The 18,265-nt window shown below is 38.1% G+C and overlaps 1 protein-coding gene across 1 annotated transcript in view; it reads left to right on the plus strand.

The window, feature by feature from the left end:
• The window catches only part of myo15b (myosin XVB), a 76,787-nt gene that overhangs the window by 21,093 nt on the left and 37,429 nt on the right, over positions 1-18,265 (plus strand). The window contains exons 10-23 of the mRNA XM_055024902.1: positions 868-981; positions 1,079-1,240; positions 1,316-1,429; positions 1,501-1,559; positions 4,542-4,665; positions 4,767-4,862; positions 4,949-5,080; positions 5,891-6,016; positions 6,103-6,180; positions 7,575-7,723; positions 12,298-12,343; positions 12,925-13,049; positions 15,183-15,297; positions 17,809-17,984. Coding sequence (XP_054880877.1) covers positions 868-981; positions 1,079-1,240; positions 1,316-1,429; positions 1,501-1,559; positions 4,542-4,665; positions 4,767-4,862; positions 4,949-5,080; positions 5,891-6,016; positions 6,103-6,180; positions 7,575-7,723; positions 12,298-12,343; positions 12,925-13,049; positions 15,183-15,297; positions 17,809-17,984 — 1,616 coding nt within the window. The remainder of the gene's footprint in view (positions 1-867; positions 982-1,078; positions 1,241-1,315; positions 1,430-1,500; positions 1,560-4,541; positions 4,666-4,766; positions 4,863-4,948; positions 5,081-5,890; positions 6,017-6,102; positions 6,181-7,574; positions 7,724-12,297; positions 12,344-12,924; positions 13,050-15,182; positions 15,298-17,808; positions 17,985-18,265) is intronic.

Here is an 18,265-nt window from a genome sequence, read left to right on the forward strand (position 1 = left end):
TGTGTGATTTAGAGACAACCATAGGCAAACAGCAAGGGACTGTAATTTGCCATTCAACCACGTCCACATGCTCCAGCCAGCAGTCAGTGTTGAGAGAAGGATTTACCTTCATGTTATTCTTTTTCATTAAACATAGGTTGAAATCTGCATGGACCATACAGTAAAAGGTAGAGAACTAGTTGGAAAACAGATGACTTCCTGTTGAAAGGGGGTCTGGCTGAGGTGATGTCACCAATTGACCATCAGAATGTGATGAGCTTAGACCCATGATGACATAAGGAAAGTTTGATGAAGCCAGGAGCTTATGCAGGGAAGTTATTCCACTTTGATGTTTCATGGTGAATGGCAGGTTTTGAGGGTTGGCCACGCCCACACACTTTGATGTACAAAAAACATTTCAATAGCTATTGACCTTTCATGCCTCAAGACTTTGCTGAATAAGTCTGTAAGTTAAAAGCTGTGGCAGAAGTTTGTTCCGATATAACATGTGTAACAGACATTGTTACACATGGAACATGGTGACATTGATCCAAAATGGCCAACTTCCGTGGGAGTATAGACCATGGCGCCCGGAAACTTTTTCTGAGGTCCTGTCACAATTTATATGTGTATTCAATTTCATGATTGTCAGTCGAAGCATGGCTTGGGGGCTGGTTCATTCAATATTCTTGGGGGAACTAGGCAAGGATCAATCACAGTGAGTTTGGTGCAGCTTTAAACTAGAATTAATTTGACTGTAGTGAACATAGTGAAACAGCATTTTACAAATGATGGAATGAAATTTTTGCTTTGTCTCTTGTGCCTTATGAGTGACTATAAATCAGCACATTCAAATAAAATTAAATTATTGTCTAATTTATCATTTAGGCCAAAAAGGAGAGGAACTATCATGTGTTCTATGAACTGCTGGAAGGTATGAACGACTGGGACAAAGAGAAGCTGTACTTGCAGGGGCCTGAGACTTATTACTACCTAAATCAAGTAAATTAGACCAAGAACAAATCAATTCTTTTTTGTGTTTTATTTTTTTATCTAGATTTTTTTAAATAAATGTTTCAACTTTTCTTATACCATGCAGGGTGGTGCCTGTGCTTTGAAAACAAAAAAGGAAAAACAAGACTTTCAACTTTTGCTTAAATGTTTGGAGACTATTGGCCTACATGCAAATCAAATCTCCAACATCTGGGCCATCCTCTCCTCTATTCTGCATCTTGGTAACATCTGTTTTAGCTCATATGAGGTATGTGTCTTTAAATAAGACAGTCAGAATGAGTTGCAAGACATTCATATCATATCTTTGTTGGTACTGTTTCAGAGTGAGTCATTTGAGGTGGCTCGTATCTTTAGTGAGGCAGAGGCCAGAAGGGTTGGGGCCTTGTTGCAGGTTTCTTGTGAGACCCTTCAAACAGTAATTACTCACAAAGTCACAGTAAGTAGCTTGTTGTTAAGCAATTACACCCACCTTGATATGCATGTGCAAACAGTTTGTTTTTGTTTTAGGAAACCAGCTATGATCGCATCTACTGCCCCCTGTCTGTGGAAAGTGCCATAGAATCAAGGTGACTAATGAGTCTAACTCATTTCCTGCCTTGGCAGAGCAGCAGCAGGCCCAGAGTCATGTCAGTTAGTGTTCTCAATTCTACTGTAGAATTGACAGTTGTGAGCTGGACTAAGTAAGGACTTCCCTACAAGCAATTATACATGTAGTAAGGCACAAAATAATTTTTACCCCTGCCATATTTAGACTTTAAATCATCTTCAATATTGAATCTATCCCTTTAGTTTGTTGGGCAACTTACATGACTTCACCACCGAAACATTTCAGTTCAGATGGTTCTCACTCCCTTATTTGTCACTAAGAAAACTGTGATCTTCTTTTGTTGGGCCATATTAGTCTTTAGACAGCCTCTGCCCCCACAACAAATGTAACATCAATTGATGGCAAGGAAGATTCCCCCCAAAAAGCAGCTGTGAAAATGATGATGCTACAGATAACAGACTGATAGATCTCCAATATCTTGTTGCAGACATTAAAAATGTTGAACCTTCCTTTCAAAGTAGAGTCTCCTTATTTCTTTCATGTACACAGTCTTAGTGTTAGACATTTGTAATGGTAAGCAAACTAGGCCAGAACCCAAAACGCAGCCAACACAGGAGTAGTTAAATCAGAAGTTTTAATGACAAAAATAATATTTTAGACGGGACTGAACGGGGTGGGATAAACGAGCAGTTAAGGGAGGAGGAATCCACAAGGGACAGGAATCCAGTCGGGGGTAGGAAGTAGGATGAAAGGACAACAGAAAGTCTTGGGGGCTCAGGGAACAAACGGACCACAGGGGCAAAGTCCACAAACCAGAGACGGAGTAGAGAGACGATCCAGGGTCATGCACAGGAGAGCCACAGGCACAGAAAATCCAGAAACAGCAAGCAGGAGGCAGGTCGGCGACAGGCAGGAGATCAGAATACTTTCAGCAGCCGAAGGACAAGGCAGAATCTAAGGTCAAAAACAGGCAGGATCAGTAAACCAGAAAACTCCTCATGACTTGAAACAATGGCTTGAAAGCTGTGACTAGAGCAACAGACGATCTCGCACTAAGCTGGTGAAAATCAGCTGTATAAATAGGGAGCAGCACAGTGCAGGTGAGAGTGATGAGCAATCAGCGCAGAAGGTGGAGCAGAAAGGCTGAAGTCATGACAACATCCAGATATTTATAGTGTTCCATCACCTCCACTTACTTCCCCTAATCCCTGTGGCTGTGAAGTCTATCTCTCCAGTCTTGCTCATATTCAGCTTCAGGTGGTTCAGTTCAGTCCAATCCAACAAGTTTTCTATCAGTTAGTACAGTGAGAAGAGTATTTGCCCTACTCTTCCCATCTAATACCCCATAGGACAGCTGAGTCATCTTAGAACTTTTGTAGTCGGCATTACTCTGTGTTGTACTGGAAGTCAGTCATGTGTAAGATAGAGAGAAAAAGTCAGACAAAAAGCAAAGCCCCCTGAGAAGGCCCTGTATTGCTGACCACCATATCAGACAGAGCCCTTTCCAGAGGGAGAAACTGCCCTGCTTGTCAAGTAGTCAGCCATCTGTGATCACTGAGCTCTTGATACCCACAACCCACAGTTTGTTATCCAGCAGCAGCAGCTGAATGGTGTTAAAAGCACTGGAGAAATCAAAGAATGTGATCCTCACAGCATTTTCTCCACCATTCAAATAAAACATAGCTTTTTGCCACTGGTAGATTACAGCATCTTTAACTCCTAAGTGGTGAAGTCAGGACCTCCAGTACTTACTATACCTGAGTCCTGGGATGGGCTCAGGTCAGTCTCTCCAGAATCTTCATCACATAACGCATGCTACAGTATCAAGAAAAATAAGTTGTGTTCACTTAAATCTGTGCAAACCAATTGCCTCAACAGAATAAACTATTGCAACATATAAAACTGAAGTTATATGTTGCAATATAACTTCAGTTATATTTTAGGTTTGTGTGAAGTATTACAAACCTAAATATAACTTGATGCATTCTTGGTTAATTGTACATAAACTAAATAGCAAAGACATTTTGACATTATAAGTTATATGCAAATAAGGTCTTTGGTCAAGGCTTTTCCACAGCAAAAACATATTTTTTAGCTGATTTCAGCATTTTATTTCTGCCTGCATATATTTGTTAATCTACATACATTAAAGAAATATTGTCATCAGAGCACATTTTACTTTTCAACACTGAAATAGTTGTTCAAAATGTTCTCTTCAGTTTACAAGTTTGGTTGAACAGAAATGACTCATACAAAGTTTAGTGCAATTCAGTCTTTCTGGGTGAAAGGTATCAGCATTTTGTTTGCTTTGGTGAGTACGCCACTTGACTCAGAAAATGCTCACAAACTTAAAATTTGAATCTCTTACAAGCATACTGAGAGATGAAGCTTTTGGCTCGTATTCACTTGGAATGTGGTAAAGTTTGAGATGTATAAATGTGAAAAATAGCCAAAATTTGTCCTTTGACCCGCCTCCCTGTACATTTTAGGACATACCTTCAAAGACGTTTTTTCTTGACTTGAAGGGGATCTACTTTCCTGTCAAGTTTAAGACCTCTACAATGTACAGTCTATCTGACACTGTAGAACAGTTTGGCCATTAAGTTAATTCCATTTAGTTTAATGGATTTTTTGATCACATTACAAAAGTTGCATTTCAGATGGGGAACAATTTTGGGTGAAGTTTGGTGATTCATATCCACTGAATATGTTTAGGCCCTCAAATTTCTGTTTTTCAGCAGAAAAGAATAACTCTTACAAAAACTCCCATGTAAATCAAATTTTTTTGTAAGGGAAGAAATCCTAGAAATACAACAGGCCTTTCCAGCAATAGGCCTTCACTGCTTGGGCCTAATAATTGTAAATTGGCAGATATGCATGTGGGCATATACAGTTGATATGAAGCCCAACTGTTGCTGTTGCTGTTTTGGGTTTACTTCATGATGAAAATGGGAAATTCTGGCTGGCCAGCAGGTTTATAATGTTTTCCTTTCCTCTCTAGGAATGCAATTGCCAAAGCTTTGTATTCAGTGTTGTTTGACTGGTTGTTGGAGAAAATTAATGACTGGCTAAGCCCAACAGAGATGGACAGCACTGTTGGTGTCGTAGACATTTATGGCTTTGAGGTTGGTAATCAACTTTCTAACCCTGGGACCTTCAGATACATCATTCCCATCATTTTTGGGAATGATGTAGGTTTAAATCTCTTTTTTTGCCATTTGTGAAGGATCTTGAAGTGAACAGCTTTGAGCAACTGTGTATCAACTTTGCCAATGAGCAGTTGCAGAATTTTCTCAACAAAACTCTACTTTCTCAGGAACAGGTAAACCAGAAAAATTAAAATCAACTACTTCTCGTACTGTCTATCTCACTAATTGAACTGTATGGCGCATTGTGTGTGTCTTGCAGGAGGAGTACAGTAAAGAGCAGATTCCTTGGCATCCCGTGCAATTTGAGAACTTTCACTCCTGTATGGAATTGATCTCCTCCAGACCACATGGCATCCTCCGTATATTGGACGATCAAACATGCATCCCACAGGTGCGAACATCCACATACAAAGTTATTTTCTTAATTAGTCTAAGAAACTGCATACAAACACAGAACTATGGGACACTACATCTCTCTCCTTCTGAATAGTTAGAATACTGGTCTTTGCCACACTGCTTAGAGTTGCATATGATTGTTTGAATAGATAAACATGGCATCTTCAGACATCATATAATGTCAGACTTCTGGAGATCCAGAATCCTTTCTTTAAGAACTTTTTCTTCTTTTGAGTTTTCAATTATGTAACACAAAGAATCAGTCTGTTTGAAGTGTTGCCTTGATCCACAATCCAAAATGGCAGCCGAACCAGAGAGCTATGCTCTACCAAACACAGTCTAATATCAAAGCCTAATATTGTCATAGCTTCATCAACTATTTTAGGTTCATTCACAATGCACACGTGTGTGTGTGTGTGTGTGTGTGTGTGTGTGTGTGTGTGTGTGTGTGTGTGTGTGTGTGTGTGTGTGTGTGTGTGTGTGTGTGTGTGTGTGTGTATATATATAAACATATATATATATGGGCTTTCTGAAAAGTGTTGAAAGCACAATGTTTTTTTTGCTGTATGTAAATATTTAAAAACAAATTCATTGTAAAAGTCCCTTCTCATTGTTTTGGTATTTAACTCAGAAATAATTTTTGTAATCCTGACAAACCAAAAAACCCAAAACATTTTTTCAGAATTAATGCCGGGCATTGAGGAAAAGCAAATTGTGTGTGTGTGGTTGTGTATGTAAATAAAAATAAAAATAAAAATTAGCTTTTACTTCGGTGAAACTTGATTACTTCTTTGGGGTTTTATAGGCTACTGACCACACCTTTCTTCAGAAATGCCATTACCACCATGCAACCAACCCCTTCTATATCAAACCCAAGAACCCAATACCGGTCTTCACTATTCATCACTACGCAGGACCTGTCACATATCAGGTATTGTATTTCCCACTTTTGATGTTAAACAACTAATTTGTACGTGTAAAAAACTGGAACAAAGAGCTGCCACCATCTTTTGGCAGGTCCAGAATTTCCTCAATAAGAATCAAGACCAGTTCAGGACAGAAATTGTAGAGCTTTTTGCAAGAAGCCAGATAAAGGTGAACCAACTAACACAGTATTCATATTACTCATAATATTCCATTTTCCGGTCACCCTTCTCCCTCACGGGGTTCGGGAGGTGCTGGTGTCATCCCCAGCTGCGTTCCAGGCGAGAGGCAGGGTCACCCTGGACAGGTCGCCAGTCTGTCACAGACATAATATTCCTCATACAGAAATGTTAATTGTCATATCTTGTCATATTTTGTTTTGGGTTCTGTCATTTTTTTTGTGTTCCTAACCCTAACCCTAAATGTAACAATTTACATTTTTTTATGACTCATTTTGATGAGTGATAGCACTCATCAAAATGAGTCATAAAAAAATGTAAATTTTTTTATGACTCACTTTGATGAGTGATAGCATCAAAATGATGCTATCACTCATCAAAATGAGTGCTATCAAAATGATAGCACTCATTTTGATGAGTGCTATCATCAAAATTGTTCATACACATGAACTATAAAAGGTTCCTTTTATTTCGGCCACCTCTGAAGACAAATACTCCTCTGATGCGTGATCAAATACAACAACTCATGCCATGAAGCAGCACAGTTCATCACGCTTTCATTTTGAAAACCAACACACAAAATGAGACATTGTTTGTTCCCGGTCACGTGGTTTTCAGCAGGATGACAAGCATCAAAACAGGGCTTCGTCTGACACGCCTCCTCTTTACTTGATACACGTCTGGTTTCAGATAACCTGTCACTACTAACAGTCGTATTTTTGGAGTGTGTGAGGAAATCGGAGTAACCCAGCAAGAATCAGGTTAAGCTTGAAGAGAACATGCAAACTTGATGCAGAAGCATTCCAGGATGGTATTTGAATGAGGAACCTCACCTTTAAACAAACATTGCACTACCTTGAAGACGTACAGTATACCATGTTTCTAAGAGATGTGTGCCAACTTTAGCTTCTTTAATTGGATTAAATACCATTATAACTACAGGTATTTTAGAAATGTTTTACTTATAATGACATCAGACTTACATAGTGCTTTCAATCCTCTAATGGTTCTCAAAAAACTCCAGAATCAGTAATTCTCATTTATGCACACATTCACACTCTGATGACTTACAAGATAGTGGATGGTAGCTACATCTACCATTGGGCAGTCTGATAGAAGAGCAGCTGCTATTTCATGCCGTCGTCCTTTCTGACCAACATCAGCAGGCAATGTGGGCAAAGTGTTACACCCAAAGACACAAAACACAGCCAGATGAAGTGGGTATCAAAGCAGCAATCTTCAGATTTCTGGGTGAACCTCTATCATCACACCAACAATATATTACAAATGTCTTCTAAGATAACAGCTTTTTTGTGCATATAACCAGTTATGGTCATGAATGATGTTCCAGATAATCACATTGCTTTTCTTTTCATGTTCATTTAGATGATTTCTGAATTGTTCCAGAAGCTTCAAGATAGGTACATCCAACAGAAGGAACTGTGTTGGAAGATGAAGCATCTTCGTCAGCCACCCCCAACTGCTGCTTCACACTTCCTTCAGTCCCTCACTGAACTCACCACCCGTATGGGAAGGTAGAAATCACTTTAAATCAGTTCATTTCTACTGTCTTTATGCCAAATAAAGTCATTTCAGGGCACAATACAGAGAAAAGAAAGCTTATAATTCAAATTCAGTTTGGATTATTGAAGTATCTGGCTCAGGTTAAAGTTCACATATCTGCATACCAATTCCATTTGTTCCAATTTGAACTTGGTAAACCCTGAATCAGTAAATAAACTAGCAAGATGCAAGTTTTTGGAAAACAAATAAAGAAGAAGGAAAGTAATCAAAAGACATCCATCAAACATTTACTTCTACTCAGGATAAATATAATTTTTGATCTCCTACACTGTCTACCATGTTTCTGAACCTTGGTAGATTTTGGCTGTAGTTCATGTGGTAGACTTATTTACATTAATATCACTTAATTCTTTTGGTTTAATGATAACGACTTACTTTTTCTGATCAATTATCTTAAAAGTTACAAATCTTTAACTTAAATGAACTTTTTACTTTGAATGACTTGAAAATATTGAGTATTGATATTATGTTAATCTAACTCAGTATATTATGCTCATCGAACCCAATTCTTTGTTATCCAACTCAATTTACATTTTTTTATGACTTAATTCATTAAGTGTGATTTGCCACTTTTACACAAATAATTTTATCCACTTAATGAATGATTAAAACTCTGACTAAATTATACAGAAAGTCAGCTCAAACTTTTAAGGTGTTCCAAACTAAAAAACTAAAATATCTAAAATTACATTATCACTTACACTGTAAACTAGAGCTAGATTTTAAATGTATGTTTTAACATGTTATTTTAGTTTTTCAAAGATCCTGTACACTGAAAAAAGAAAAGTTTAACCAACTTAATTGAACTGCTTCAATTTTAAAGAATTAAATTAAGTTTATCTAACTGAACTTATTAAGTTGGTTTAACTTAACAAATTTAAGTCAGTCTTACTCAAAGTTTTACTTACTTAGTTTACTTTCTCTCTAGCTCTCAGTGAAGGCAGACCCTTTTTTCCTCTGCTTCCTTCCCTACTCATTCCCACCTTGCTTGCTCTGTCTTTGTGCTGCTTTTTTGGAGCCTTTCTTTGCACATTTTCTGAAACTACAAATAATGGATCAATGCAATTGATCAAATTTTCTCAATGAGAAGACTGGGCAGAGGAGAGCCCACTTGCTCTTGCCAACTTGACATTAACATCATCCCAGAAATCGATCATAAGATGGCCCCGTCGAGGACTAAGTCTCCCTATGTTTATTGCTGCGCCACCACAGCACCAGGTTGGTACACGATCTCTCCCTGTTGAAGCTTGCATCATCATTTCAGACGTAGAATATGTTCATGGCATTTGAAACTTAATTGTTTCAAATAAAGTCAAAGTAAAATGTTAAAAGTTAAAAATGTGTAACTTTTAAGTTTATTGAACATATAAAATTAAGTTTTCACAACTGAAGCTAAAGAATTAAGTTAGGTTAATGTAAATAAGCCATCAGATGAACTATAGCACAAATACACTTTCGAGAGAGCACTCTAATAATAAGCTGGATGGTTATAATATATTGAGTTGGATAAACTTAGTAAACTGAGTTGGATAAACTTAGTGGTAAATTGGGTAAACTTACCACTTAAAGCAATTCAGTTAAGTTGGTTCAGCTATTTTCTTTTTTCAATGTGGAGGCAGCAACCACAGAACATTCACAGCATAAGGTGAATGTTCATGAAACCACAAAATGCTTTATTGTATACAAACAGAGCATACAATTTTAGTAATACAAACAAATTAAAATAGGTAAGATACCATATAGCTGTGTTGGTAGATGACTTCTGTCATGGAAAAAATACTTTAAAGTCTGAGTGAGAAGAAATAAGAAATTTATTAAAACCTTGCAATGTGAGAACAGAAATAGAGTCAAAGGAGTCTGTCAAGTCTGCCTTGACTAACAGTGAATTCTGGCTTCCTTCTGGTCAGAGAAGAAAGGCTTGATTACACTATAAATGTGAATTCTTGATTCTATCTACGTGGTGCCCAATATAGATGGTTTTGCCATTTATCTATTATTGAGGAAAGGGGGACATTTTTGATGCAAAATAGGGCAGATAAGTTCTAGTTTGAGGAAGTAGATAGTCTCCAGGATCAAGGACTCTCCCCTGCTGTTAAATGACACTGTAGAGATCTATGTGAAGCAATAGAGCAATAGGAAGATTTCATTTATGAATTACTACTGCTAGTGATAGGCTTTTCTGTTTCCTGACCAGTTTGTAATAAGTGCAACAGAGGCTTAACTCAACTCAAAAAAGGGCACCTGGGGGCATCCTGGATGAAATGGGGGCAGAGGCTCAGTTGTTGTTCAGTTCTTTTTTAAGTCACTCTAATTTGATCATGTTCTTTATGTCTAATCATTCTTTTGTGTTAGATTTCCTAGTCCATAGTTCCAGAATGCCCCAGCTGTGGCTACAATCCAGTGGCTTGCCATCATCAGTGTGTGAATGTGTGTGTTAATGAGTGAATGACTGCATGTAGTGTGAAGTGATTTTTGGTCCTCTGGACTTGATAAAAAGTACAGGCCATTATTGTTAGAATGCGGTTTCCTGACTTGTTCAAATGTAGGTCATCAACCCCCCAAAAATGTCTCCCATGCAGAACAAAAATCGAAGTTTTCGTGGCTGTAAATAGAAGACATCCCTGGTGCTTGGGCTGAGCAGCATGTTGAAGTGTCCTATTGTACTGCCAGAGGTGTATAATATTTAAAATAGCAAAGAAGCTAGTCCTCAACCAGATCACTTTGGCCCCAAGCCAAGTGCCTGTCCTTCACCTCTGGATTTGTGCCAAGCACAAATTAGCTGCCTATTGTCCTTAATTGTTTAAAATACTCAAGCTGATGGAGTAATCACAATCAGCTTACCTGCAAGATGCAAAGTTTCTCCTTTATTAACAGGAATTCCAACACACATATAGTGACACAAAGTCCCTCCCTTTCCTAATTGGGGGATTGGTTTACAATTTATTGGCAAAACAGTTGTGTCTCAGATTTCAAGCAGTTTCATTTGGGAGAGTCACATTCTATTGAGTTTCTGGCAGCAAAGAAATTGGGCTGATCACCTGTGGGCTGGAAGATAATGAGGATCCATGTTGGCTTCTTACAGAAAAACCTGTAAGAAGCCAACAAAACAACATTTTCTAATACTCCAAGGTGGGTCAGAGATAAAACTTAAAATTGGAACCATATAACAGTGTTGAGTAGATGGCTGAAATCCTGTGTCATGAGTTCAGACTGATGTTTGGGGATATTACGCCTACAAAAATGATGAGTCTTTCAGCATTGGGATGTGATCTAATGGTATCCAGGATTTCTTCAGAATGTCGGTATATATAACACTTTTGCTCTCTGACACCGGATGTGTAGCTCAGGTAGGTGGGGGATCACTCAAATAGCACAGCAGAGTGACAGCCTTGCTTATGCTTGAGCTGGGTCAATTGTTGCTGTGTCCATGGAATCCTCTGCATCCTGCTTCCTGCAAAGAGAAGTTCCTTTGAAGTAATTCAGATGTTGCAAATAATAGACAGGGTGATACAGAACTTAATTTCTGCTTTCATACAGTGGGTACAGAATCCGTTTAAATTTTTCACTCTATTTTATTGGAGGCATTTGCTAAAATCAAAAATGTTCATATTATTTCTTATGAATGTACATTTAGCATATCATCTTGAAAAATGTAGAAATGTCTAAAAATATATTAAAAAAAGAAAAACTAAAATATCTCATGACTCTTTGCTGTGACATTCATATTTAACTCACATGGTGTCCATTTCTTCTGATTTTCTGACTGGTTGCAATTGAAATATGAATGCAGCCAAGTACAAAGATGTCCTGAAAGAAAACCTCTTCTAGAGAGCTCAGGACCTCAAATGGGCCAAAGCTTCACCTTCCAACAAGACAATGATCCAAAGCACACAGCTAAAATAACAAAGGAGTGGCTTCAAAATAACTCTGACCATTCCTGACTGGCCCAGCCAAATCCCTGACCTAAATCCAACTGGTCATCTCTGGAGAGACCTGATCATGGCTCCACCAACATTCACCATTCAACCTAATGAAACTGGAGCGGATCTGCACTGAAGAATGGCTGAGGATCCCCATATTCTGGTGTGAAAAACTTGTTGCATCATTCCCCTGAAGACTCATGGCTGCACTTGCTTAAAAGGGTGTTTCTACTCAATACTGAGCAAAGAGTCTGAATAACTAAGACTATTTTGTTTTTGAAAAAATTTGCAAAGATTTTTACACTTTAGTTTTTTCTGTCAAGATGGGATGCTGAGTGTATGTTCATGAGAAATAACATTAACTTTTTTGTTTTTAGCAAATTGCTACAATGAAACCGGGTCTGAACACTTTTCATACCAACTGTGAGTAAGTAAATTTTAAATAGATGCAGGAATTATTTATGTTTCCTCAATTTTAATTTAGAAAAAATTTAGCAATCCCTAAGAAAAGATTAAGTTCAGGGTCAGATAATACTCTTTATCTTGATTTAAAGGTTATCCTTCTACCTGAGAGACTAATCCAAATGTTCTTTTTACACTCTTAGGAGCAACACAACCATCATCTGTTGTCTGAAGCCAAATTTTGTGAAGGTAAAAATGACTATTTTACAAAACATTTCCTTTAGCTTCTGCTGTACAATAAAAATGTACAATAAAAATGTAAGGCAGTTATACATGCCTTATAACTGGATATAGATGTGCCAAGCCTAATTTTGTAAAGTAACTCAACTTTTGTTTTCAGGTCATTTAATTTTTATGACTTTTTAATTCAACACTGTGAAAATGCTAAATCTAAAAAACATCTGTTACATCTCACATGGGAAACAACATGGAAGCTATTGTGTTATCGCTTGTATTCGTCCTTCTTCTTGTTCATGTAAAATGACTAGCAAACTTCCATTACAGTAGGCAGTGGTCCACTTTTGCTTGTTAATAATGCAATAGATTTCATAAATGTATATTTATGTCATATTTAGTAATCTAGAATTATATTTACTATAGTAGAGAAAATTTATCAACATTGATAAAGTATTTGTAAATTGAATTGAGCAAAGCGCAGAAAAATACAATTCAAAAGGTTTGATAATTAAATGGCTATAGTTTTGTAAGCAACCGAGTTGATGAACTGTTGAAATGTGACTGAGTGTTGTATCTAATGTGTCTTTTGTCAGCGTCCTGGGATCTTTGATATAGACTATATGTCTCTTCAGCTGAGACACTCGGGCATACTGGAGACAATTCACATCCGAAAAGAAGGTTTCCCTGTCAGGATTCAGTACTCATGCTTCATTCAGAGGTGCTAACACGCACATACACCATCACCACACATCACCTGTGATCATAGCCAAAAATTTAACACTGTCCGTTGAGGTTGGTTTGTACCTTGTTTGGCATCTTTAATAGAAATATCTACACCCTTAACTACGAAACAGAAAGACATATTTAAACTGGGAACTTTGGCCAGACAAAATTGTGCAAACTAAAAGTACAGATTAGGTTTACTCACATTTGTTTAATAATTTGATTTGCCTTAGGTTTGCAAATTAACCTTGTTTTTCCCACATATTTAAATACCACATCAGTGACTTAGACCAAGCAGTCATTTGAGCTATGTACATGAGCTAAGTCAATGATTCCCAATGTGGAGGAGTAAAGGGGTTACCCCTCCAGCCGTATCTCTGATACAGAGTATCAGAGATTGCAAGCTGGCACATAACCTCATCTTCTAAGAGGTTGTTAAAATATCAGTTAGTTGTTTGTATAAAAACGATCGATACAAAAGCAAAGAAAGAATTTGAAGAATTAAACTCTATTGATTTTGACATTGAATTTATTGCGTTATAATCAAAAACATAATCAGGGCGTAAGATCTTTACACCCTTGTTGGGTTTATTTTGTTCCCCAATCTGCAAGAATCAACCAAAGATACAAATTACTTTTCGGCAGAAAAGGGGAGAAGAGCTCGACGCGGAGAGAACCGCTGCCAAACGCTGTCTGAGGTCAACTCCGTCGGTTCTCAGTCCCCAACTGCCTTTTATTATCATGTGAATACACAAAGAGGTTGGCTTTCTCACTCAGACATGCAAACAATTGACCAATACACTATCCTACAGGATGTTCTGGAAGTCTTCCGTTGATGTCCCATTGTTGGGACACAAAGATGACCACTCTCAGGATACAGATAGAGATCATTGTGGCTCCTTAACACAGAAATGTGTGAGACATTTCCAACCTTCAAGAGAAAACTCTAAAAGACAGTTAAGAATATACAATAAAAGAAAGGGAAAGAAAACAACACACGGAATAATATGAAAACATAACCATTCAAATGAAAGTAAATGAATTAAGATAATTTTCCTAACAACCCTTACATGCTGTTCCATGTAAGAGAATACATGGAACATGCTTATGTGTAAGAGAATAAATGGAACAGCATGTAAGACCATGCTAAGACCATGTAGAACTTCCAGATTCCCGGCCCAGGGTCTTTCTGCACGGAGTTTGCATGTTCTCCAGCTTCCTCCCACAGTCCAAAAACATGACTGTCAGCTTAATTGGTCTTTCCAAATTCTCCCTAGTGTGTGTGTGCATGGTTGTTTGTCCTGTTTGTTTCTATGTTGCCCTGCGACAGACTGGCGACCTGTCCAGGGTGACCCCGCCTCTCGCCTGGAACTCAGCTGGAGATGGGCACCAGCACCTCCGACCCCAATAGGAATAAGGGGGAACAGATACTGGATGGAAGTCTTGAGGATGTGTAGTGACCTCCATTTAGCCCTCTGTCAGGCCCAGGTTTCCTTCAAGCATGTACCGGCTGACGCCCACAAGTGAACCTCCAATTGGCTCACACTTGACCGCCAAGTCTGTGTGTGTTCCCATGTGTGGAATGAAAGCCACTTACATATGGTGCAGGTAGACACAGGATCCAAGGCACCTTCCATTCCTTAATGGACAGTTAAATCTAGACTAAAATCCCATTAGAGTTGCTTTTTAAACATAATCAATTAGTCATTTAACAATATTTTGAAATTAATTTATGAATATTTTGATAAATGATTAATTGATGTGCAAATATTTTGATGTGTAACTCATTTTTTTCCATGGGCTGCGTCATCAGCGTGACCCATGGAGGATGCGTTGATTAATGCGTTTCGGTCCATTCGGTACTGTTTTCTTGAAGTGAAGCACTTTGAACTGCCTTATTGTTGAAATGTGCTATGCAAATAAACTTGATTGACTGGCTGGCTGGCTGTAAGTAATCACTTTTCTTATTATTATTATAAAAAGATTATGGTTTTGTGTGTTTTTGGAAGAGACAGGAAACAACAAGGGTTTGGGGGGGCAGGTTCACTTGGAAGAAAGAAAGGAGACTTTGTGGAAAATGGGTTCAGCATCACGGATCTAAGTAACATTTCCTACTATGCTGCTGTAGGTATGGATTTCTACTGACCCAACAGTCCAGCCACTGGTCAGAGCCAGAGATGTCAGTAAATCTGCTAAATATGGTTGATGCTGAAGAGGGACAGTACCAGCTGGGACGCACCAAGGTAATAAAACTTTCATCTTTGCTCATAATTACTCACGAGATTAAAAGAGAGGTCATTTACTGACTTTCTACAATCGTAAATTGCCATATGAATTCTAATTTTTGTCGGATTAAATATACCTTCTGAAAATGATGATCTTAAAGCAGATACAGTTAAAACCAGAAGTTTACATAAAAAACTATAGAAAACTATATGCATTTGTTCACAGTGTCTTACGTGTAAATTAGGTTTGCCAACATTTTTCTATTTGCTATTATACCAGAATAATAACACAATGAGATAATTCTTTCAAGACAATTTGTATTACTTTCTTCAAGGTCAAAAATTTAAATGTACTTCATTAGTATTGGGCACTATTGCACTGGGGACATCCAACGCATTCCAATCGCTTTGAACAGGGGAATCCCATTCCCTCCGCCCTTCTGCAACAACGAACATGAATCGTTCACAATGTGGGCTCTCTGGTATGAGGTTATTCAGCAAGCTTGTTATAAAGATTCCAATCTTGCTCTAAAATTACCTGCACTGTTACCACCTGAACTTTTCATAGTGTGGGACAATTTACCCAAGGACAAACAAAGTTCATTTGAGGCTACCAAAACGTGCACGTTATCGGCTGGCAAATGAAGCGATGGAAGTCTATGCGGCAGATATATGTCGTCTAGAGAAAGAGGTATTCCCTGATTTTGAGAAAAATGTGAACGCGTAGATGAAAATGTTTCATTTCATTGCTGGTTTGAATCAGGATCTGGATACAGATCAAGTGTGATGAGAGTGGGGTGAAGGTGTTTCAGGAGGCTTTTGAGGTTGCAGCAGGAGCAGAGCAGGTTCGTCAGATTGCTCGTTTAATATCACCAGTATTGCCAGGTGCTGCAGCAGAAGAGGTAAGCACATCCCCTTCTGTAAATACTGTTTCCAGAGAGCAATCGCATCTGAAAACTGCCATATAAGACCTCACTAGTACTGTAAAGGACCACAGTAAAGAACTAAGGACACTGAAATTGAAGTTGGATAACACAGATTCACATTCACCAACAAGCCAGTATTTCCAACCCTCCCCTGAGTATGGGCACCGATCTGGGCACAGTCAAAATAACAATCTATACAGCAGGGGTTATAGATCTAGTTTCCCTTCTGTCAGGGCCAGCAGTAAAAAAATATTTATGGTCCATGGGTTTCTACAATGAGGACAGCAGAGGACATCGCCAATCACCTGGGAGATTGGAGGTATGAAGGAGCCTAAGCTCTCAACAAAAACAAGACTCATTTCAGGACCAAAAATTTATGGCACCTATGTGTCGTTGCCAACCAGCTGATGACCGTTCCAGTCATAACCATCCAGGCTACTCAACTGATGGATCATACTATCAGGGAAACAAACACTAGCTGTTGAAGAGGGGCGCTCATCAGCTTACTCAAATAAAACCCTAAATGACGGCGAAATTCCGGGAGTTGAATTTTCTTCAGCTGAAATTGTGCTGTTACAATTTCTTGAGTCTATCTGACCCATCAAAAGCGTCACTTTGATTCATGTATGATTCATGTGTGATTTAAAGGCTTGCAATGGCCTTGCTTTCTTTGCATGCAGTCAAAATACTGCTGACATTTTTTATTCGTTTTAGCTTACTGAAAGGTCTCTCCCCACCAGCAAGTTACAGAAAATGTGCAAAATATACATGAAGCAATTCAGACTTCTCAAAAAACTCTACGTTGTTGCATTTTGTTCAAACTGCCGAATATAACTTCCACATTTGTTAAAGTTGTCACCCTCTTGTGACAGTTTGCTATGAAACAGATGAAAGGATCAATCTCCTCAACCTCCTTTCTGAGTTGCTACAGCTGTCTAAAGAAATTCAGGAGGATGGTCTTAGTGCTGCCAGTCAACCTCATTCACTCACTGCCAGGTGTGCTAGTAGAAAAGATTTTTTGGATTTTTGTGAGTAATAAATACATTGTTTTTGTTGTGTAACTGTAAAAAGAGCAGAGAGACAGGAAAAAGCCACATTGACTTCCTGTAATGATGTTCAGTTTTGCTCACTGGGTCAGGGGTGAGGAGTTATGCTGGTATCAGGGTTAGAGCTGCTGTTGATTGACTCACCTGTGGCTAAGTGTGGTAAGAGGTACAAGGACAAGTTAAATATGTTGTTAAATTATTTCCTTCCTTCTTTAAATGTTAGTGAAATGAAAGCAAACAGTAGTCTGTAGCTAAGCTAATCATGCTAAATGGTTGATTATCTCACACAGTCTACCCACAGTCTACCCACCTCTCAGTGGCACTGCCAGGAATCTTGGGCCCCATGACAAAATATTTTTGATTGGTCTGATCAAACATTCTAATATTTGAAACTAAGGGATTTGTTCATTAGCTATTGGGTCACTCATTACAGTTGACAGAAATAAAGGCTTGAAAATGACATTGTGTGTGTAATTGATTTCACTTGTGTCATTTAATGAACTGAGTAACTAAAATAATTTTTCTATATTTTTCTCATTTGCTGAATGGGTCTATAGGTGTTTCTTAAAGAACTTCTGTACCAGAAGTTGGAAGACAAATGGAACAGCACTCAGACATGGGCAGCTGTCACCATTCAGAGGAACATCAGGGGCTTCCTCTGCAGAAGAAATTTCAAGTTTTTCAAACAAAAAGCAATTGTTCTCCAGAGTCACATCCGAGGACATCAGGCGAGGTATGCAAGTAGAATTTTTTTGCTAAATTTTTCTGAAGTGTATAATATGTCAGAAGTAAAATGTTTAATTTTCAGAAAACTTTATCTTCATTCAAACAATATTTCCTGGATTTTAAAATCCATTGGAGTCAGTGTAAGGTTTAAATAAAGAACATAAAGCAATTTAAAAAATGCAGTAAGTGGTCTTCACCAATATAATTTTTGACATCAAAACAATAAACATAATTACAAGATTAATATTAAAACTGCAAGCAGCATCAGGCAGCCATCACAGCTCAGCA

The sequence above is a fragment of the Poeciliopsis prolifica genome, unplaced genomic scaffold, assembly GCF_027474105.1.
Source record: "Poeciliopsis prolifica strain line A6 unplaced genomic scaffold, Auburn_PproV2 SCAFFOLD132, whole genome shotgun sequence".
Classification (NCBI taxonomy): Eukaryota; Metazoa; Chordata; class Actinopteri; order Cyprinodontiformes; family Poeciliidae; genus Poeciliopsis; species Poeciliopsis prolifica.